The 23,933-nt window shown below is 41.6% G+C and overlaps 1 protein-coding gene across 2 annotated transcripts in view; it reads right to left on the minus strand.

Moving 5' to 3' along the window:
• Positions 1 to 4,124: 4,124 nt before the first annotated feature.
• The window catches only part of ACYP2 (acylphosphatase 2), a 122,769-nt gene continuing 102,960 nt past the window's right edge, over positions 4,125 to 23,933 (minus strand). Inside the window, exon 4 of one of the 2 annotated variants that reach the window (XM_075267568.1) lies at positions 4,125 to 5,872. In XM_075267568.1, coding sequence (XP_075123669.1) covers positions 5,758 to 5,872 — 115 coding nt within the window. In that variant the 3' untranslated portion in view covers positions 4,125 to 5,757. Of the gene's footprint in view, positions 5,873 to 10,639; positions 14,714 to 23,933 lie in introns of those variants that run through there. The other variant, XM_075267569.1, reaches the window with a different exon arrangement.

Genomic DNA, 23,933 nt, shown 5'->3' on the forward strand with positions numbered 1-23,933 from the left:
CTGCGCCCAGAAAAAGCGCATAAAAGCCTCATTATAGGTTCGCACACTAGGGGTTGTCCCGTCTCAATGAACCTGTCTATACTGGTAGCTTATGTACTGAAGACTTTTCCTAAATATATTGCTTTAGAAATTCTGCTTTCTTCTCCTGCTATATGACATTCCTCCCATTGTTTAGGCCGGGTTCACACCTGCGCCTGGTCTCCGCTTTGTGGGTTTCCATCTTCTGCCCAAGAAACTGAACAGGAGACGGAAACCCGGCAGTCAGTGTCCGCCCATGAGCGTCTTCTGGTCTCCGCGGCGAAACTTTTTTTTTATTTAACCGGACACAAAGTCCTGCATGTTCAACTGTGCCTGGTTAATAAAAACGGCTTCGCCATGGAGAGGCACAAAACGCTCACGGGCGGACACTTTGCAAACCCATTTGAGTGAATGGGTTTTAAAACTGACTGCCGCTTTCCATCTCCTGTCCAGTTTCTCGGGCAGAAAACGCAAACCTGCAAAGCAGAGACTGGGCACAGGTGTGATCCCGCCCTTACACAGTGTTGCTATAACCATGGACCTGGGAGATAGGACAAGTGAAATACAGGAAGTAAGACGCAGACACTGCAGGCAAAGCTGAAACAAGGAGACAGAAAACCCCTTTAAGTCTCCGTATGAGAGTCCGTCCTACATTCCACTTAAAATTTGCAAGGAGGACATTTTTCTCTACTGTTTTTGGCAGAAGCCCCGCGGACCCCAATATAGTCTATGGTTTCCGCATGTAACCACTTTTTAAGCAGATAGTTTCCATCTTTCGGGTCGCCAACAGACCCAAAGGATGGAAACCTGAAAGATAATGTAAACCTAGTGCCAACTTGGTGCATATCTCAGTGTCTACTCCCCTGCACAATGGGCAGAGCAAGGCAGGTGTGAGTGATACTAGAAATCAATGCGAGCTTGTCTGGTATAGATTTTGGTTTGGAAACAACTATACGTGCAAAATGTGGTGAGAGGCCAAAACCACTTAGTAATTTTGGTGCTTCTTGTGCTCAGAATGTGTGGGGGGGAGAACTAAGACTAGCGTTAGAAAAACATATTGTAATAAATTTCTCCCTATCTGTACAGTGGGCATGTAAACACCAAAGGCCCCGTTCACAAGAGGGGGCGGATTTTGACACGGAATCCACGTCATAATCCGCCCCCTCACAATGGCGGTCTATGTAGAGCGCTGCTAGCGTTTTTTCTGCTAGCAGCAAAATGAAACGAGCTCCCCTTTCTTCAGGCGGATTCCGCGACTGAATCAGCCATGGTGTCCGCCTCGTGACAGCACCCTCCAGACTAGGCCCATTCATTTGGGCCTTATCCGGAGGGGAAAGCCGCGATGGGATGCCATGCACTGCACCGGCATCCCGTCGCGGCAGCCCGACGAAATATGCTCACGCGTATTTGCGTGTGAACTTAGCCGAAGAGGCCACAGCACTTGCAGGAGTATTGACAGGTGTCAAACCTGCAAAGATGAGTAAAGAATATTCTGTTCCCAGTAAACTCAGTATTGTAAGTTGGCTTTGCCCTAGGCCCGAGGCCTAGAAGTTTGAAGCCTGCACCGGAAGAAGACGCGTGAAGTGGACATTCCTGAAGAAGATGGAGGCGGCGCTGGAGAGCTCTCTCGCAGCATTGGAGACTCCCACTAGTGCTGTTTGAGCGCTGGGGCCCGGCCCTAGTGCTGCGAGAAAACTAATTTGCATACCAAACGGCAGCGCAGAGAAGACATCTAAAGGTAGGAGAAGAATAGCCCTTCTTAAGGCTATTCCGACGTGTTAGTGAGAAAAAATTGCGTTTTAATGATAGGATCCCTTTAAGACTAGTCTTTGGGGCTGCCCCTGTCCTGCTGTGAGTGCCCCTTTGGATATAAGGTTTGCGCACACATCACTTATCAGGCGGGACTGGCCTGATTTGAAGGGATTGTTAAATTGAAAAACGGACAATTTCTGCAAATTTGAGACTGTTGGCAACTAAACTAGTACAGGGAATATACTGGACTTGAAATAGAGTAACAGAGTTGAAATTGACAGGGTGCATAAAGAGGGCTGAGAGAAAAAGGGTGAGCTAGCAGAGGGGTGACATCCATCTATCGTGTTGAAGAAAGTGTAAGAGACAGTGGCCCATCTAAAACCAATCTTGAACCATTGTGCCTCATGTTAACCGGCAAGTCTTGCACCTTCGTGTGAGTAAATAGAAGAGGTTTTGGCTGCGCAAGTCTCCAAATCCTGTGATATCTTTGTCAACTTTCTCCATCGTGATCTTGGTTTTACAAAAATCACCAAGAATCATGAACATTATTTCAGTGGTCTACAACCTGTGGTTCTCCAGCGGTTACAAACCTACAACTCCCAAAATGTTATGACATCTGCGCCATATTGGGGCACGCTGGGAGTTGTCGTTTTAAGAAAACTGGTGTGGCGCAGGTTGGGGATCACTAATCTAGTGTGTAAGGACAGCTTAGAATCTTCGGTGTTACTTCTGACTTCTAACATTTCCACCCCTGAACCGATCAAAGTTCCAAAATGATTAAGGTGTAATGGAAGCCATGTTTTAAAGCCCTAAGTGAAGATCTTGGTTTCTTTGCACTCTGGACTTCAGTCCTGCTTCCAGACATGGTCTCTGCAGCGACAAATGAACAGCCTGCTCCATATATTACACGGTCCCTCTAAAAGATGGCTATGGTTTGCTGACACTTTAGAAACAAAGTGATGACTAGTGACTAATGTGCACTCATAACAATGACTGATAGAGGAGATGAATAGGGCTAAATGCAGCATTTGTCAGTGCTAATCCTCCGCCTGAATGCCGGAGTGCTGATTGCCTAAATTCATTATGTGAGCCGTATCATCCAGCGTTTTGTAAGGTACATGTGAGGAATGTCTTTTTGCTGTAACTGTGTTAAATTTCTTGGATGTCTGACAGTTCTTTAATGAAATCACACTTCACTTTCCTCTAGTCATCTACATTGTTGCAGTTTTGGCATACAGTAGAGGTAAGTCTTTACATTCAGACTGTTTTTATAAAGCTTGTCTGGTTTACAAAACCCCTATAGGAATATTACATTAGGGAGCTCAATTACAGAGGGTCCCCTGTTCTGGACCCTCATCTCGCCAGCATGAAGGCGGCTATGAAGAGTGTCCCTTTTATTCTAGCAGGCCTGCCATGGACAGTCAATGGGCTATATCTTACTAAGTATAACTTTTTATTGTAATGTAACTTTTTTTTATAGTTGGTGGAGTGTGTTATATCTGATGGATATCACCGGGGAAGTCTACCTTAAACTGCAGGGTAAGTGTAATAGGACATTGTACCATTCAAGTATTTGGGTGATCATGTAATACATGGCCTGGATTATATGACTATGGGTTTGCTGATAAATGACTTATGTGCACAGCCAGCTCTGCCTTTATGTATGTGTATTGTTAAGTCCAAATTTCTGTGCTAATAATATGCCCCAAATGACCTACATAGGCATGGATTTATAAACTAACATGCAGACCACCCACAGCTAGCAATAGAGGAAGTGTAGGAGGTAATTCCTATCATTATCATCACAGTCAATGTGTAACAGTCTTCAGTCATGGCGGTATATTATGTTTAATAGAAATACCTAAAGGAATTTTCTGGGTTAAAATCAATGATGATTAGTCCTAGGGATAGCTCATCAGCACTAGATCGGTGGGGATCCAACACCTGACACTCCCATTGTCTTAGCTGTTCTCAGCAGCTAACACACAAAGAACATAGCAGGAAGTAGCTAGCTCTGTTCTCTGTGCAGTGGCCACAGCAGGTACTGCAGGTCAGCTCCAATTTATTTTGAATGGAACCTAAGCTGTATTGACTCAGTTCTACTACCACACAGAGAACAGAGCTGTCTGCTTCCAGTTCCATTCTCTGTGTATCATCTTCTGAAAACAGCAAATCAGTGGGGCTCACAGGTATCAGACCCCTATAGATCTGATATTAGTGTCCTGTCTTTAAAATAGGTCATCAATATGGAACCATATAATATTGTACAAATACATCACATAAACTGATGCATGCCCTTAAATACCATCACCAATTTTCCATAACAACAGTGAATACAAGAAAAAAAACCTCAGTAGTAGCCATATCTTTTTATTTTACAATATGTTACATATATTTTTAATATTCTTGGCAATTACATAAAGAAAATGATGTTAGTATACTTATTAGATCACTGGTCTGTATTGAGAAATAGACCTTTAAACATTAACAATGCAGAAATTGTTTATTGATACATTATGCCACATCATATGGTAATGTCATTCAGTACTAGTTTGGCAAAATACATAAAGTTCTATATATTTGGCAATTTATGACATATTAAAAAATCACACTAAAGAATGTAATATCTAAATTATAGTAATATTAATAAGAACATGTATAAAAATATTAGGGTGAGTCTTGCTGAGATTATTCCTACACATCAGATTGGCTGGTAGTGGTTCTGCTAATGGTCCTGTCTTTGGTAGGGGACAATAAATGACTCTCGGCAGGAGCGGTTGTATCAGCTATCTATGATGTAGTAGGATTCAGTTAGGAGATGACAAAGAAAGATGACCAAACCAGGGATTATTTCTTTTTATTTTCCCCCTGTCAGTCCTCCTTAATATTTCTTGTGTGCATTACATAAATGTATAGACAGTTTCAGGAAACCACTTTTGATATAAAGAATTAAGGAATTGTATGTATGTTTGTGTATACTGTAAATGGGGGCATTTACTTGTAGCCAGTTGTGTATAGTGAAGAGGTGGCTCAAATATAAGGAAGAGTGGCTATCCATTAAAAGTGGTGTAGCTGGGGTAACACGGTGGCTCAGTGGTTAGCCCTGCAGCACTGGAGTTCTGGGTTCGAATCCTGCCAGGAACGACATCTGCAAGGAGTTTGTATATTCTCCCCGTGTTTGCATGGATTTCCTCCCATTCTACAAAGACATACTGATAGGAAAAAAAAGTACATTGTGAACCCTATATGGGGGCTCACAATCTACATAAAAAAAAAAAGTGGTGTAGCTATAGGGGGCATAGCAATAGCTATCACAACCAGTCCCTGGGGGAGCCCAAAGAGTCTTTTCTTACAAGAAGAAAAAAAAGGTATTTCAAAAGCAAAGAATCTTGAGGATATTGAACCTTTGTATGCTTTAACCGGGACTATACATCATAAAGACGATGCTTGAAATTGGATCTAATGTCCTACCATGATGGCCACTGCAAAGAGTGGTTGATGTTTTTGATGTGATGTCATTATGGGACCGTTATCTGTCAGGTGGACAAAGACCAAGTGTCCCCATTTGCTGATTTGTAGCTGTCACACTCTACATAGTCCAGTCAACAAGAGGAAACTCTTGTAGACGGTCTTCAGGATAGGTCATCAATACCAAACCAGTCTGATACCCCCCGATCAGCTGTGCACTTGAATAGGAGGGGGGCTGCAGTAACCTCTCACCACCACTATACAGTGGACAGATCTATTTGCTTCTGGTTTCATCAACTGTGTAGGTCTACCATTGGCGTCTGATGTGAAAAATTGATCGGATATCCAGAGAATAGATTTATCAAAATCAAAACGTTGAGCAATGCTTTAATCTAGAACTTAAATTGTTAATATTGTGAGAATTTTTAAGTAGCAACACATGTATTAGTTATCTATGGTATGTATTAACTATTTGGCAGCATGTTTGCTAAGCTTATGTGTCCCTTGTATTATCCTTTTTCAGTATCTGGTGCTGAATCCTTTGAATTGAAGACTAGGGATCTCTTTCTCATTGGAAAAGTCAGTCCGATCGATTCTTGAGCTGGGACTTCCCACTTTACTCAACCAGGCTTTCCTGTAAAGAAGCAAAAAGTCATACTAATATGTAAGTGAATAACAAGCAACAAATCCAAGCTGGGTAGACTTTTCTAACACTCATCTGGAGCCACCATTATTTTCTTAAATCCAGGTTCTCTCTCTCTCTCATTGTCCTGGATTGTACAAGATGCCTCGTTGTAAAATTTGTAAGAAAATCTTGGATCAGGATGTGCATTTATGTACAGATTTGTATGTTCACTTCCAATTCAATATTTTGTATTTACATATATATGAAATGCATTCTGGGTAAGGTCTCTCTCTAAGGATAATTATACCCATGAATCACTCTTTCATCCTTCAGTAAAGACTCTTGAATTGGCCACCTGTAGTTTCTCTTGAAGTTGTGTTCAATGAGGTTGTGTATTACTGCCAAAATATATAATGGGGGCCACAGTAACAGATATAGTTGATACACTTTCAGGTTTGTCCAGGACCAATAGCTTAATGCTGGCTTAGTATTACACTACATAATAAAGAGACCTGGTATATTGTATCCTGATCCATGGTGAGTATAAGCTTCGACCCAGGATCTCTAGGTCTTATCTTTAGAACCTGGTAAATGTCTCCTGTTTCCCAGGACATGACAGACAATTGTTTTCTGCGATTTTGAGATTGTGTGTACCTACTGTATTACTTTATCAAGTTGCCAAGCTTTAAACACAGGTTTTACTTGTTTTCTTCTACACAGCAATTTTATGTAGTGTGTGGACAACTTGTAAGCACAAGATAAAAACTTTGTGAGCATAAAGGCCAAAGCCCCACGTGGTGTAATCCCATCCATTTATTGTGGGAATATACACTCACCGGCCACTTTATTAGGTACACCATGCTAGTAACGGGTTGGACCCCCTTTTGCCTTCAGAACTGCCTCAATTCTTCGTGGCATAGATTCAACAAGGTGCTGGAAGCATTCCTCAGAGATTTTGGTCCATATTGACATGATGGCATCACACAGTTGCCGCAGATTTGTCGGCTGCACATCCATGATGCGAATCTCCCGTTCCACCACATCCCAAAGATGCTCTATTGGATTGAGATCTGGTGACTGTGGAGGCCATTGGAGTACAGTGAACTCATTGTCATGTTCAAGAAACCAGTCTGAGATGATTCCAGCTTTATGACATGGCGCATTATCCTGCTGAAAGTAGCCATCAGATGTTGGGTACATTGTGGTCATAAAGGGATGGACATGGTCAGCAACAATACTCAGGTAGGCTTTGGCGTTGCAACGATGCTCAATTGGTACCAAGGGGCCCAAAGAGTGCCAAGAAAATATTCCCCACACCATGACACCACCACCAGTCTGAACCGTTGATACAAGGCAGGATGGATCCATGCTTTCATGTTGTTGACGCCAAATTCTGACCCTACCATCCGAATGTTGCATCAGAAATCTAGACTCATCAGACCAGGCAACGTTTTTCCAATCTTCATTTGTCCAATTTCGATGAGCTTGTGCAAATTGTAGCCTCAGTTTCCTGTTCTTAGCTGAAAGGAGTGGCACCCGGTGTGGTCTTCTGCTGCTGTAGCCCATCTGCCTCAAAGTTAGACGTACTGTGCGTTCAGAGATGTTCTTCTGGCTACCTTGGTTGTAACGGGTGGCTATTTGAGTCACTGTTGCCTTTCTATCAGCTCGAACCAGTCTGGCCATTCTCCTCTGACCTCTGGCATCAACAATGCATTTCCGCCCACAGAACTGCCGCTCACTGGATGTTTTTTCTTTTTCGGACCATTCTCTGTAAACCCTAGAGATGGTTGTGCGTGAAAATCCCAGTAGATCAGCAGTTTCTGAAATACTCAGACCAGCCCTTCTGGCACCAACAACCATGCCACGTTCAAAGGCACTCAAATCACCTTTCTTCCCCATACTGATGCTCGGTTTGAACTGCAGGAGATTGTCTTGACCATGTCTACATGCCTAAATGCACTGAGTTGCCGCCATGTGATTGGCTGATTAGAAATTAAGTGTTAACGAGCAGTTGGACAGGTGTACCTAATAAAGTGGCCGGTGAGTGTACACACAGCAGACATTTGGAAATTTGAAAATCGCATCATGTCAATTATACCTATGGAAATGCTGACAGTTTCCCTATAGCTATAATTGAAGCAGCATGTGAACAGATGAAACCTCTGCGGACTGTCTGTGAAAAGCGCTGCAAGAAAAAACATGATGCATTGCCGCTGCAGTTTTTCCTACGTGGGGCCTTACCCAGAAGAGGACTTTTCACTAATTCCAACTCTTTACATCCTTCGATAGGTGCCACCCCTCTGATAACTGTTCAGTTTGATTTTCTTTCGATAACACCCACTATCCATGACCAATCATTTCTGTTAAAACAAAGAATTTTCTGGCACTTAAAATTGACTTCCAAAATATGATGAATTTATTGCATCCAAAATCATAATCATAAGCATCCACCAAAATGTTTCAGTCCCATGTTCCTTCATCAGTACATCGGATGTAAGGAGGAACAGAGTGGAAGCCATGTGGAATGTTCTGAAGATAAGGTGATGTCCTCCTTTAAAAATTACTGTAATGGCCTCTTCCTATACATAAATAAGCTTTACAGAAAACCTAGAAGAGTTAAATGTGACAGAATTCTGGCTTACATTTAAGTCTAAAAATTGGTCTACATTGCTGTACACCTGATATTACGTATTTTGGACAACTTTTTTGGGGGGCCTCACCGCTGTGTCCAACATTCTCCAGGTGATGTCATGCACCCAGGTCATGGCTAAAGCCTGTGATTGGGCCAACAGCGGTCACATAGACATGCCTAATTTATTTGGCATTTAAACCACTTTATTCACCTCTTCTAAAAAATAAGCATGGCTTTCCAGAAAGAGGGCATGACTTTCCATAAATGGGGCATGGCTTAAGATGCCATGAAGAAAACATGTTGGCTGCCACTCCGGGCCCCCCGCCATACACTAGGTCCTGGGAAGCTGACCTAGGGATTGGTCTCTCTGCTGCTGATTGGGCCTGCTGCTTTCTCCTGTCCCATGATCTACCTCTTCCCTGCAGTGCTCAGGAGAAGAATTTCAAGATTCTGACCCATTGGTATTGCTGCCCAGTCCTCCTACATAAATTTTACCCAACAGTCTCGGACCTTTGTTGGCGCTGTGGTTCTGCGGAGGGATCCCTCCTTCATATTTGGTGGGATTGTGGATGGATTCGGTCCTTCTGGGACTCTGTGTTCTCCCTTTATGAGAAGGTCAGTGGTCGCTACCTGTCTCCCTCTCCTCAGGCGACCCTCCTGTCCCTCATCCCAAGTAAGATATCTCGGATTAAGGGTAACCTCCTGCGTCACTTCCTCACGGCTGCCAGGACAGTTATCCCCCGCCATTGGCATCTCTGTGTTCGGTCCCCCTACTCTCCCTTCTCTGTCTCTTCCGGTCCTCCCCTCTGTGTCCTGTTTGTGGCGTCCTCCCTTTACCTATTGTCTTCAATGTGTCTAGTGAGTCTTTCCCTCCTCCTTCCCCTTTCTTTTTACTTGATTGCCTTCTCCCTTTTACTTCTGGTTTTGTACATTTGCCCTATTTTCCCAGGGATCTTCTCCGGAATTTACATTACTGGTTGGCCCTGCGAGGCCTTTATGTTTGATTTGTGGGCATGTAGCCCTTCCCATTTCTCCGTATCTATTTTCTTTACTGTTTGCAAAACTCAATAAAAATCTGATTACACCTAAAATCTGTACCATGTTCCCCAATTATAATGTATTGTTTATAGTACTGATCTCCTGATACTGGCAAGGTAAAGAAGAGTTTTATGGCCCTGTAAAGCTTCTAGGCCCAGCTGTGACTGCACTCTCTGCACCTCCTCAAGGTACACCCCTGAATAGACAGTCTATAAATGTGCCAGGTTTATCATCCAGCATCAGTCACTGTGATAAATCTGGTGTATGTTCAGATTACCTGCCTAACACTGTTTAGTCTCTTTTCGTATATGTGGCCCACTATTTCGCTGTGTTGACATAATATCCTGTGGTTAAAAATATAAAATTTTTTGGTTCAGGCTGGGTTCACACCAGCGTTGCCTCTCCGTTTGGGGATTCCGTCGCCCTTTCTGCCTGGCTTTTTCAGGCGGAAACCGGGTGGAATCCCCACGGTCCCCATTATAATCTATGGGGTCTGCAGGTACTGTCTGAGTTTATGCATGCATTTGACCTCTGGGTCATGCTATGACAATATCATACTTTAGGTACTTTTGATAATGTAGTATTCACTGTGCATGTGGACAATGTATAGCACTAGGTATTGTATGTATAGTCTCAACATAGTACGCAGTAAATGAATGCTATATGGCATAGTAAGATTTAGATATACATCTATATACAGATGTAGCAGAGTTTACTTGAATTTTTGCTTAAATACCGTAGTCTGATATGTTATCACAGAAGACAACAAAAATGTAAAGTCATTGAAAATTGCTTTTTTGTTGTCTTCTGTGATAAGATATCACGCTGCAACAGTTTAACCAATTGTAGAAGTTTGGATTAACTCGCTGTATCTGTACATAGCCTTTGCTATGCCATGGCCAAAGTGTCAGAAACACATTGCTGTCCTACTCTCGTCTATAAGAATCTTATTTTATCTGGATGATATGTAAATTTTAGATGGAAATGCATCTGAATAAAATCTACAAGACAAGCAGTAATATTTTCCATGTATATTTATTTATGAATATTTATGTTGATTTTACCATAAAAATTGCAAATAATGCATATCATTATATTGTTAGACTGAATAGATAAAGGCACGTTGTCACTCTCTGTACTGTATAATACACAAGTCCCCATGTATCACTGACTGTCAAGTGTCAGAGAAGAAAGTGTAGCTTGCTAACAGGTGCACTGAACAATGATGAATGGATTTGCTGCTATACAAATATGAGAGATCCAAGAGACAAAGCCGCTATTTATACCCCATAAGGAATTAACATAAATTTTGTGAATAGTACAAAGACATACTAAATAGATTGCACAAGTTATCATCACGTCACTTATAAAGCACACATTCTTTTTCCAAAATAACCAGCACTTTACAGAAATACTTAGAATAAAATGAACACGAGGGTCTGAACAATATTATCAGGTTTCTAGACATTAATGTTAGTGGTCTTATGCAAGAGGGACATGATAAAGGAGGGCACATTTATTATTATTCTATGTTGCTTTGTGATGTAAAAAAAACTGCCAGGCTTGAGTTTGCCACTTTAGAAATGCCACTTTTGAACAACAATTGTGTCAAGAGGTGTTCTTATGGTGCCCTCACATGTTCCTGAAAGAGTCATGGCAAAGGCCCATCAGATTTATGATACCAGTTTACTGAGCTGACTTAGTTTTCGCTGTGGATGCTATGATGTTGGGAGTCCATGCCTTCCCACAAAATACTGCCAACTAACCTCCGCCTCCTTAGCTGGCCTTCAGAGTGACATCTTCAATTTTATCTGAGCATATAAATGGCCTAGAATGCGAAGACGTGCCATGTACTATCACAAACGACTGGGTGGCCTGTCTCTCACAAATGTATGATATATATAACAAGACAGATTGTGGAATCTGTTATTCGTACACATACCCCACCCGCCTCAGAGGCCATTAGAACTAACCAGGTCTTCCGCTTCTTATGGTCACTCACTTCATATAATCCTAAGATCACTCACACTAGTTTTGAAAGGCTGTGCTTCCGACAGAGATTCCCTATCTTATACCCTGTTTTCCCGAAAATAAGTCATCCCGTGTAAGTAAGACATAGCAGAGGTTTTGTTGAATTGCCTAATATAAGACACCCCCGAAAGTAAGACATCCCCCAATAATAATAATCTTTCTGTGCAAAGATTGTATGAGGAAAAACATTGCAGCTGGCTGAACACTGTGCGTGATGTTCCGTGTGCACAGGTATGCCGGCTTCTTACACCGCTGTGATACGTTGTATCCACTGTTCCTGCTGCTGTAGATGAGCTGTGTATACACTAAGCATCGTATACGGCGGGGAGTCCAATCTCCCAGCTCATCCTACAACAGCAGGAACAGTGGATACAAAGTACGGCATTGCGGCAGCAGCCGGCTTCCCTGTACACACAGAGCACCGCACACAGCGTTCAGCCGGCTGCAATGTTTTTCTTCATACAGTTTTTGTGCAGCAAGCACATCTCAACGTAGCGCAGTGGTGACAGCAGCACACAAAACTAAAATAAGACATCCCCTGAAAATAAGACATAGCAAATCTTTAGGACCAAAATTTTATATAAGACACTGTCTTATTTTTGGAGAAACACGTGTACATGTACATTTTACTGTATGCTCCAACCTCTGACGTCAAGCTTGACTTTATAATGGCCTGGAGACAGGACTGGGAGACCACCCTAACCCCAGATCAATGGACCAAGTGTTGCACGTTCATTAGCAAAAGCAGTTGGCAGGTCACTCATGGAGCTTTCCTTATAAATTCATCATAGATCCAATTTGGTTCCCTCTAGACTGCACAGATTTTACCCCATGGTTTCACCGCTTTGTTTTTGTTGATGTGCCATTTCAGCCCACCACTTCTGGACGTTCATTCATAGGATGGTGCAATCCATCCCTCAAAGGGCCCATTCACATGGAGGAAAATGTTGAGGAATTTGGGGTGGAATTTTCCACGCTGAAAAAAAGCCTCCCATTAATTTCAATGGGTTCTGCTAGCTTTTTATTTTTCACTAACGGAAACATAATCCTTATAAAAAAAAAGTGGTTATCTCAGAAAACCTGCGGACCCCACAGACTCTAATGGGGTCCGTGTGGTTTCTGCTTTGTTTCCACACGAAAAATGCAGAGAAAAAAGTGCTGATTGCCGGACTTTTCTCTCTGCATTTTTCATGCGGAGAGGGGAAAGGAATGGCCCAAACACAGCAATTGTTGTCCATAGCAGTGCAGCTTGTTTGTAAAGTTACTTCATTTTTTTCTTAGATGTTCTATCTATCTATCGATCACTCGATAGGTCTGTCTTATAGATAGATAAATGTTTATCATCTACAGTGAAACAATGTATTCCCTCCATCTCTAACCCCTGCTATTTAATATAATAACAGATATATTACTATATACAATGAGATCTACTGCAGGAAGTCCTTTGCTGGAAGGAACTGTGAGAAACTCTCATTTGTTTGATATGGCAGTCATCCATTCAGGATACGTTTGCAGTACAAGTGTGGAATGTAGGTATGGGGTCTTGATCGAGAAACACATTTGTCTATCATTCATACAAGGTCATATAGAAGTTAGAGGATATACTGAGGTCACGTGGGGACAGTATATAAATAAAGAAGAGAAGAGACAAGGCCCCGAGAAAGATTATGCCATCCAATGCCGGCGGATTTCGAGGATTAATACTAAACAAAGTGAATTAACTAAATGACCAAAATAGCCTGGGATTAAATCCACACATCCCACTTGTATCCTAAGAAGTGATGGTGTGATCGCAGCCTGCATTATGCTATTCTGCATTCTGTCATCACAATGTAAACTCATATCGACTCGGTTTCCTTTTGTCTACATTAAGCATTGTGACTCTGTTATGTTTTCCCGGCTACAGACTTCCGGTCACATTGTTACTCAATAATTCCATTAGCACCAGTAACTGGAGCATACACTAAGCAGCATGGAAAGGCGGTGCATGTGAATGGCTACACACATACACGATGGTCAGTCATCCTCGAAATTATTACATTTTTATCTGTCAACATTGAGGATTCTGGATATCCAGGATATCAAATAATTTGCTTCCAACTTGAAGACATATTTTGATTAGAAATTTTAAAAAAAGTATTTCCCCCTTTTACGTATATGATTCTTATTATAATATATGACACTGGTTTTGAAACATTGGATAAATATAGGACAAATAGAAAAAAGTTAATTCGTAAGGCTGAGTTCACACTGTGCTTCTTAAATTAAGAACTGCATGCTTTTTAATCGTAGTAATGAGTAACAAATTGCTATGTATTTCATCTGAATGGCACCAGAGAAAAAAAACAGGTTTTCAATTTACTGTCCATTAGCCTACAGCTGAAATATACAGTCTAATATGCTAGGCATCACTGCTGTTAAGCACTGTGTGAACCTGGTCTAATAGATTTAGGGTAGCATCTACTGTTCTGCTTTTATGGGGATGTTTTCATAGGATCAGTAATGTCCATGCAATTTTTTTTTAAACTGTTTATTTTAAGGATTTTATCAATAAAGGGAAACAACAAGGACGATATACCTGTATCATTCCAAAAATTATGCAAACAAGACAGCAATACAGTACAGCTATAACAAAATATCAAATGATAAAAGTCATAAAGAAAAAAATGATCCAGCAAAGAAGATAAACAACGACAAGGAGGGGCAAGACTAGACAGGAAAACACAAGGGCAGGGAGGACGAGGGGAAAACATCAACAGGGAGGGGGAAAATCCAGTTGTCAGCAGGTCAAAGAGGTTGAATGGTCCAAAACGCATCCCATGGGTTCCAGATAGCGTGAAATTTCTCCTCCTCCTATAAAAGCACAGCTGTCATATATTCCAGTCACCTTGCGTTCCTGATCCTAGCATACAACTCTTCAAGCACCAGAGGGGCTGGCTGCCTTCAATACTTGGCAATCAAGCACCTAGCAGAGGTGGGGAGCAATAACAAGAGGCGTAGGGCGTGCTTGCACAATCGAATGCTTCTTGCTTCTTGTAAGACTGGTCTAAAACAACAACTTTATTTGCCCCATCTGAGGCCCAGTTCGCATCTGCGTTTGGGTTTCTATATGGGGAGTCCGCTTGGGGACCCCCCGAAAGGAAATGCATCTGCAAAAAAAAAAAAAAAAATTGGTTACCTAAGGAAACCCACGGACCCATAGACTATAATGGGGTCCGTGTGATTTCTGCACGAAAAATGCGGAGAGAAAAGTGCTGCTTGCAGGATAGGGGAATGGAATGGCCCGAGCGCAGATATGAGCTGGGCCTATGACTTCTGTGACCACCAATTTTGTTACCTCATTGCCTTCATTTTTGCCATTTTTAACACAGTTTATTGGGATATTATCGTATATACTCGAGTATAAGCCGAATTTTTCAGCACAGTTGTTGTACTGAAAAAGCCCCCCTCGGCTTATACTCGAGTCAGCAAAAAAAAAAATAAATTATTTTTTAGGTGGGGAGGTCTATGACCAGCAGCAATATCAATGTATAGAACCTCCCATAAAATACTGGGGGAAAAAAAAAGCTTTTTAAAAAAAAATAAGAAAATTAAAAGTTCTAAATCACTCCTTTCCCTAGAATAGACACAAAAGTAGAAAATGACTGTGAAACACAAACACAGTATCTGTGTGTGTCTGAAAGTGTGTCTGAAAGTGTCCGGTCTACTGAATATAGGGTATCTGCAGTGCTCCTGTTCCCTCGGAAAGGGGTTAATAGGAGCATTGCAGATCCCCTATATTCAGCCAGGCTGAATTCCAAGTGGGGGGGGGGGGAAACCCAGTCCTCAAGCTCAGGGAAGGGGCAGACAGACAACCAAAACACCCCCTCCCCTTCCCCAGCACCCAGCATCTACTGCACCCAAATACTCTGACCATTTTAATTTTTGAAATTTTCCAGTAGCTGCTGCATTTCCCCCCGCTAGGCTTATACTCGAGTCAATAAGTTTTCCCATTTTTTTGTGGTAAAATTAGGGGGGTCGGCTTATATTCGGGTCGGCTTATACTCGAGTATATACGGTAGATTGCATTGTCTCCTATTTTTCCATAGATCATAGGACACAGCTCCGCTACATCTGCACACGTCTTTATGTATCATGCCCATAAAATCGCATTTTCTAGAACTTGTTTAAGAGGCTTCTGTTGTTTTAACATCATAAGCTTATCGGACATCTAAAATAAGCTTGTAAAGTTCGGAGCGGCTTCCATTGGTAATTAAACATTCATAAGCAGTCATATTTTTCACAATCTACAGTCAAACAGTGCCAAGAATAACCTCGCCACTGCAGAGATCATGCTCAGCATTGTGAAGAGGCTGAAAAAGTTACCTGGAGATCTGATCTAATAGCAGATTAAACAGGGAAGAATCTAAACCCTTCCAGCTAGGAAAGCCCCCTCCCAATGATGGCGTATCCATAAGATCTGCCTTGTTATCAGTATGCGATAGGTGGGGGCACATCTGTAAGACCCCCACCAATTCTTCTAACAAGTAAGGAAGAATGGCTCCTTTGTTTTTTTTCTGAAATATCACCATCCTCATTCACTTGCCACTAGTTTTATGCATCAAAAATGTAAAACGAAGCGACATTGCAGTCATTCTCAATTACAAATCTAATTTAATTAGACTGATAAATTTATGAATCGCAAACCCTTACGTAGTCTGATCTGTCTCTCGTCTTTACTTTTCTCTGTCTCCTATGTGTTAACCTGTTACAAGGAGCAGGAAACAGATGGAAGTGAGTCTTGTAGGATCACAACACACAGGGCTTATTAGGTTCTTGCCATGGAAACACATAAATGTGCATAAGTACTGTAGGCATGAAATTATAAAACATTTGTCTCCATTGCTTACAGCGATGCTTTTAGCAAACAACCATGAACTCTGGAAATGAACTAGAAGCCACACCTAGTTGGACAGTTTCATAAGGGGTTTTTGACCAGTGCACTTTTCCTATTTTTCCCCTTGGGGACTGGTTTTGCTTACAGCGCTCACATTGTAGTCACTTGGCATTTAGCATTACAAACACATTGTTACATCCAGTACTGTCTAGGTCTTTTCACTTAACCGAAGCCAACTTGACTGAATATTTTTGAGTTGCTGGCATCCTGCCATTAGGTTCATGCCGTTCACATAACAATACAGGATTTGTTTAGCTATTTATTAATTGTTAGTGAGTGGGTGTAACACTTATTAGACAGTGTTTTACATCCCGCTACAAGTCACTGCTGTAATAGTTTATTTTTATTCCCCAGTGCAGGGTTTTATGGTGACAGAAGTATACACATATTCTTCTACAGCATCCATATATCTTGTCTATTTGTCATGAAGGTTCGGAGTGGTGCCATATATACAAAAATATTCTCTACTAAAGGAATGCTTGGGGCGCACAAACAAAATGAGGGGGCTCTTCTTTTTTTTTTTTCTTAAATAGGAGTTTTTTTGGCCCCAAATGAAAGTGACCCTGCACAGATTAGGATGCAGGAAGCTGCTACTGGATAAGGAACATGTGCAGCATTACTCCTATTTAAGTAATAGGACCAGCGTAGAAGTTTTGTCTACCACATAGTGGTGCTTTCGGGAAATTGTAGCGCCACTCCTATTACTTGAATAGAAGTGGTACTAGATGCGCTCCATGTTCACCTGGAAGGCTGCTGCAACAGTTATGAGCAAATTATGTCTTTGAAACCCCATGTTATCAAATATTATTATGCACTAGTTCTGTAGCACAAAGTAGTAAATTGTTCAAGTTAATAAGCTGCGAAAGGGGTCCTCCGGCAGGTCATGTGATTAGAAAATTGACCTAAGTCGCTGGTTTATATGTAAACCTTAACATCCAGCCTCTCATAGACTTACTCTAAATTCACTCTAGCGTTCAACTCTCCTTCATTTTGGTCTGCAGGGGGGGATCTCAAAGATGGAGAGCCCATCCGCTAAACAAGCTGTTACCCGTGAATACCTTCAGACCCCCGTAGACTATAAAGGGGTCCGCCAGGTTTCTGCCAGTTTTATACTGAAACTGGCGGAGAGAAAACTCCTCTGTTCAGGACTCTTTTATCCTCCTATGACTCCAATGCAGATGTGAACCTAGCCTTACATGCAAACTGACTTCCAGCTGAGTGTGGTCCTCAGTCTGCTGATCACATGACCAGTCAGGGGACCTATTCTGCAGCTCATCCAGGTTTGTGGCTGTTTTGTTCACTTCACATTAGTATGTCCTGTACTATAGGGTAACAACTGCTGGAGGGGGACTTTAAACTTGTGTTACCCCCCTATACATCTTCATTTTCTGTATGTTGATAGACAATTCCAGCACTGACTGTATTGTATCTAGTTTACGGCCAAGAGACAAATTCCAGAGGTATAAAAAACAAAACATCATATAAAATACAAACCTCAAATCTTTATTGACAAAGAGCAGGTATACAAGATTAATGAGGCCGTTATCCTAATTTATCTGTGATTGCCTTCGGCGTGGCATTGAAATAGTTGTAAATAGATCTGTATCATTGCCTGGATGGGTTTGCATATATTTTTTGCTGACAACAACAGACTTCCATGCATTGTAAGGTCTAGTTCCAGACGAGAAGGAAAGAGGCTCTTTTGCAGCATGGACTCACCTTATAAATTATTCAGACACTAAGTGCATTATGCTTCTCCTTGTTCTGTAGCTGAAGCAGTTAGAAAAAAGAGCAGGAACCTTGATGGAAGCGCATTCAGGATATGTGGCGCCTGAAATCCACACATGCCTCACTGGATACCCCTGTTGCTGCACGTAAATTATCTGACGGCCCCTCTTTATATGGCTCAGGCTCTAGGTTTTTTTCTTATACATTTTATATCCTTTGAGGTAACTGGGTCAGTAGACAAATACAATTATATTCTTAAAATAGTGCTGTAATTAAAAGTAAAAGGGAGGCGTATGGAAGAAGACCTCATCAACATTGTATGTGCAGATCCAGGACTCGCTTTACTGTATATGTATGGTATACATTATATGTGCAGATCGCAGATCCAGGACTCGCTTTATTGTATATATATAGTAAGCCGATGGCTGGTCAGGTAATGGAGGGGGTGTGCATCTCACCCAGATTACTAAGGTGGGTGAGATAAGAAAATTCCAGAAGGAATGTTTGTTCTCAGCAGACAACTTTCGTCTGCTGAGCATTTTGGTAAATGCTCAGTATTGGGCTGGATTTTTAGGAATGACAGGTAGATTGGTAGTGGGACCTGTCATTCCACCCCCCTCCAGTCCACACTTTGGGGATGTTCCGGCAGCGACTAAGCTGCAGAGAGTCTCCTCATCAAGGGGGCTTAAGAAGTCAGCTCCAGCAGCAGACTCTTGGCAGAGCTTGGCTGGAGTGCCAAACAGAGCGGTCATTTTTTTGGAGCTGTGTCCTGAATTATTCAACTGGCTTTTGATTTCTGCCGGGCAGGTATTAATTTTTGTATTGTTTCCCTTTGTTGCTTCACCGTTTTGTTTTGAGTGAAAATAAACTCTACCTTTGTTTGAACTAAAGAAACTGGACTTTTGTGTCTATGCCACCCCACCTAGCAACCCCAGACCCTGACAGATGTTAGAGGCAAGGCTCGTGTGATACTCAATACAGTTATAAGGACCATAGGAATGAGTGTGGTCTCTTTTTTGTGCATGAGGATGTATTTTATGGACATATTTCTTTGTATATCCTTTAGTGGCACTTATACTGTTTTTTGTGCATTTATACTAGTTTCAGTACATAAAGACAGGTGCCTAGCTACTGAGGGTACTAATGTGATCTACCGTAATCTATTATTGGGGACACACGAGAAGATTTTGTTGTCACCCAGAAGTACGATTGTTCTATTTGGTCCCATCCTACGCTCCATGCAGGCAAACATATACTGCTTTCATCACAATTTAAAAAAAAAAATTATGATTGACATATATGTTTTTAGTGGGATATATTTGATAGTCTTTTTAATATCTATTCAATAAAGGTTATATTTTACTCTTATTACTCCTTGTTTACTTACTATGGAAGTGTCCCTCAGAAAACTGAGTCGGGCCACTTAATGGATGTGAACTTGGTCATGTCGATTATTTCAATTATTTTTCATCCATGCCATCCTGTCTCACACTGCCAAGACTAAGGGATTTGTCACTGTTTGTACAATATCCAATCAGGATCACTCATATGTGAATAACCAAAACCAAGTTGCATGGTGTGGCCTATAAACAGGGGACAGGGCATGCAAGAAGGGAATGCTTTAAAATCGTTCATCAGTTGCAATCTAGGTAAAATATAAGTAATCATGTTTTTGATTTAGGACATAATTGCCCCACCCTACCTGCAGCCATTCATGCTGGGTAATTCAGACAGAGTTACAAAAACATCCGATCACTTGGGGGCAGTGTAGATAGAGCTATAATGACCAGCCATTGGCTTGATCTTCATCCTAATAAGAGGTTGTCCAGTTTTCTATAACAAGGCATTCTGCCCCAGCCCACCCATCCTTAGTTATCAAAAAAGAGAACAAAACACAGTCCAGGGGAGAAGGAGAACAACCCTGAAAACTTTTTATGTAATTTTTCCCTTCGTTCCTGAAGCTGGGTCAAGCAAAATGTGTTATGATCTATCAATAGGACCACCGGTAATTCCAAAAATAGGACAGTTTGATTCCCATTCTTTGGGATAGGACGTACTTGTTGGGGTCCTTTGAGTAATTGAATGAAAATTATGGAGAATTCCAAGTATTTGATCAGACTGTTCTGAAGATGACATCCCAGCCAAGGATTAGATCCCATGCTGAATGGTTTATAACTTATCCAAATAAGAGCTCACACAATATTCTGGTTGGAAAATCTTTTTGATGACTGTAATGAAGTCCTCAAACTTTATTATACATGTCCTTCAGTTTCTCGCATCTTCAGGTCTCTGCTGTTAGTGATAGAGGATGATGTTACTCATGTTATGCTGGATAAACTGGAGCATCAAATAACCGATATTGCACTAAAGGAATTTGACTTCCCCACAGGCACCTCTCCTATATATACAGTATATGAACTCCTTCTATCTTCCTCCCTCACACATCTTCACAGACAGCTCTCATACTATACCATGTGCTCTACATACACTTGATCATGCAAAGAGATAAATGATCACCAATACGACCAAGAATTTGCAAATGGCACCAAAAGTTTTCAGCCTTGTTGCCATTTGCCACTAGTCGCACTGCCGCCTTAAGGAAAAGCTGCTCTTACCTAGTACATGAACTTATGACAAACAATGATCACACATAGATAGAAAACTTGGCATAGAGGCAAACCCAACGTCAATCCTGGCATTGAATCAGGAGCATACACCAAAGATAACACAAGGTTCCCGGTTATGGTGCCAGATTTTGTAATCCTGTAGGGTATTCTGTGGGACCTTTTTCATTTTGGGTCAAGTCCTTATTCCCCAATTGAGTTCTAAAAGAAGTTGTATAAATCTATATGCATTGAGTATATAAATAATATGTAGTAGGTGATACACAATTTGATTACGGGTCTGCTGGGACCCCCACTATAGTCCCAGGCCCGTTTATTGAGAATCGAACTGTGAGGGGTCAGTCTTCATTACTGAGTTGCAAAACCAGCAAAGTATAGTGACATTTTGATATTACATTCTTGATTTGTTTTTCCTCTGAATTGTACTCATTTTCTTCCAAAAACGTTTCCCCCCAACGCCCTCCACAGTTGTAATCTCATTTACAACTTAATATAGGACTATGACACTTTTCTTTTGCCTGCTATGAAGTGCTATGTTAGTGAACGCCCAGTACTTAGCTAGTAATTGAGAAATTTCCGTCGTCATATAATCCTGTATCCTGGCCAACATGTAGGGCTGAGATGAAATGTAGTGTATATTTGTGTAAGTACAGGCCAGCAGGTAACAAGGATCCGCGACTAGGAGACAGAGGCACACTGGCAGGTATATAACACACTTTACTTATGGAAAATGGGAAGGAATAAACAAAAGAAACTAAGTTACATATAACAGTATGAGGATAACGCCCGCTATAAACTGGCCCTAGCTGTCCCTGAGATACTTGTACGGTACCGGGTTTATACAGTCTCTCTCTGCTCTCTGTGGTGCTCCCTCGATGCAGGCCTGTCCAGGAACTCAGCAGACTCTGGCTTGCTTCTGTCTTGGGTGAAGGTCTGAGCACAGTCCAAGGCACAGGCTGGCTTTAGTCCCCAGAACAATCTCCACAACACTGCCGCTTTCTCCAGTCAGTCTCTGCAGTGTTTCAGGCCTTCTACTATGGCCTACAGCAGCAATGGCCTCTCACAGGTCCTCACAGCACACACTCTGGATCCACACCACGCTGCTCTGTGCTTCCTGCTCACGTCACTTCCTCTGGACCGCACCATTTACCAAACAGAACAGGGTGATTATTGTCTCTCACAGTAGTGCAGTCCAAGGCTATATTTCTTCATACCAGTAGATGGCAGCAAAACACCACTGTTAAGACAATAGGGGCTACTACTGACTGCTACATTTGTTAGAGCTCTCTATCTATCTAACTTAAAGGTGTTGTCCAACTCCTTTTTATTGCTGACCGATACCCAGGAAGGCATTTACTTTTGTATAAGGCCTCATGCACAAGACTGTATTTCCCAAATTGCCCATGGTTGTGTGCATAGAACTCATTGCAACACAAGTGACTAATGGCTAGACCGCTTCTGCACTAAACTGACAGCTTTATGTAAACTAGACTGACAGCTATAAAGTGACAGCTTTACCGAGAAATCATCTACATCCTAAGCATAGGATCCACAGATGATAAACTCATGATAGCAAGCTGAAAACTCCAGAAACCATTGCAATGACGTAGAGGAATCCAACAAAGCTCTGTAGCCAGAGAAAATGGCATCGGGCCATTGATGTGACCATCCTCTTAGACATTTCCAGGGCGTTAAGTAAAAGATTTTTAACAAATCAACTGCTTCAGTTTTTTCATGGCCAATAAAATCGTGATAAATGGACAGATGTGGAAAATGGATACTCTGCTGTAAAATGGGTGACACTTCGGTATACATGTGCTGTATAGTCATGTGAAAAAGCTCTAAGAAAAGAAAACTCCAGAGACCAGGGAACTGATTGCTACATCCAAGTGCATCACATGATATCACCATTAGGGCGCTGCAACACAGCACTCCCGGCCAGAAATTGTGGACCTGTATTTGTCATTGTTTCAAATAGGAAAGTAATACAGGTATAGCTTACAATTCGTGATAACTGCATGTGGCTGGTCCACTTGGGGACCCCAAACGCATTAAAAAGCGGTGAGCAGTGAAAGCACACGGACCTCATAGACTATAATGGGGTCTGTGTGTTTTCCTCTCGGTGTACTTCAAGAACTACTTTCCTCTCCGCATGACTCGTGCGGACTCCGCACAGAAAACACACGGACCCCATTATAGTCTATGGGGTCCATGTGCTTTCATTGCTTACTGCTTTTTAATGTATTTGATATTCTGTTTGGGAGGGGAAGCCAAGCGGACTTCCCGAATGGAATACCGAACGCAGATGTGAACCAGGCCTTAGACTCCACACTGAGACATTGTAAGCCCAGAGATGTATTTAGGTCACAGGATCATTACCTACACTGGATACAGTTCTATCCACTTATCACCTCCAAACAGCTAGGATCAATTGGTCTGTTCCTTTAGCCATTCAGGCAGTAATCTCAAGCTGTGACTGTAACCTTTGCACCTCATCTACATTATGCATGTCTCTGAAGATGCAGATTTTCACAGTACACGGATATTGCAAATGATAATGTTACAGCACAAGGAAATAAATACACTGATGTGACGGCAATAATCAATATTATCTCTGCCCAGGGATCATAAAGACAATCCTATCATAGCTCAAGGATAATGGCCCAAGGAAAGTAACTGCATAATGGTCGTAGGCCTAGGAAAGCATTAATACACAGTAATAATTAAAGTATGTCATAATACAGGGATGTCACAAACCAGAATAACAAATAGAGTGATGTCACAGTATGTGGAAAGAGTTGTATACACAATGATATTACAGTATGTAAATAATGTACAGTTACGTAAGATTACAGCTAAAGACAACAGTTATGTCACAGGACAGCAATAATATCAGTCAGGATAATAAACATAGTGATGCAAAAGTGTAAGGGTGTATTCACACTAACAAGAAAAATGGATGTTTGCTTAACGTCCATTATGTGTCTGTTTTTAGAACAATGGGAGCCAATGATGATATACACATGTGCGTCTTTGTAAATAGATCAGACTGATAAAAACAGGACATGTCCTATTATTGTC

This window comes from Leptodactylus fuscus, chromosome 3 (genome assembly GCF_031893055.1).
Source record: "Leptodactylus fuscus isolate aLepFus1 chromosome 3, aLepFus1.hap2, whole genome shotgun sequence".
NCBI lineage: Eukaryota > Metazoa > Chordata > Amphibia > Anura > Leptodactylidae > Leptodactylus > Leptodactylus fuscus.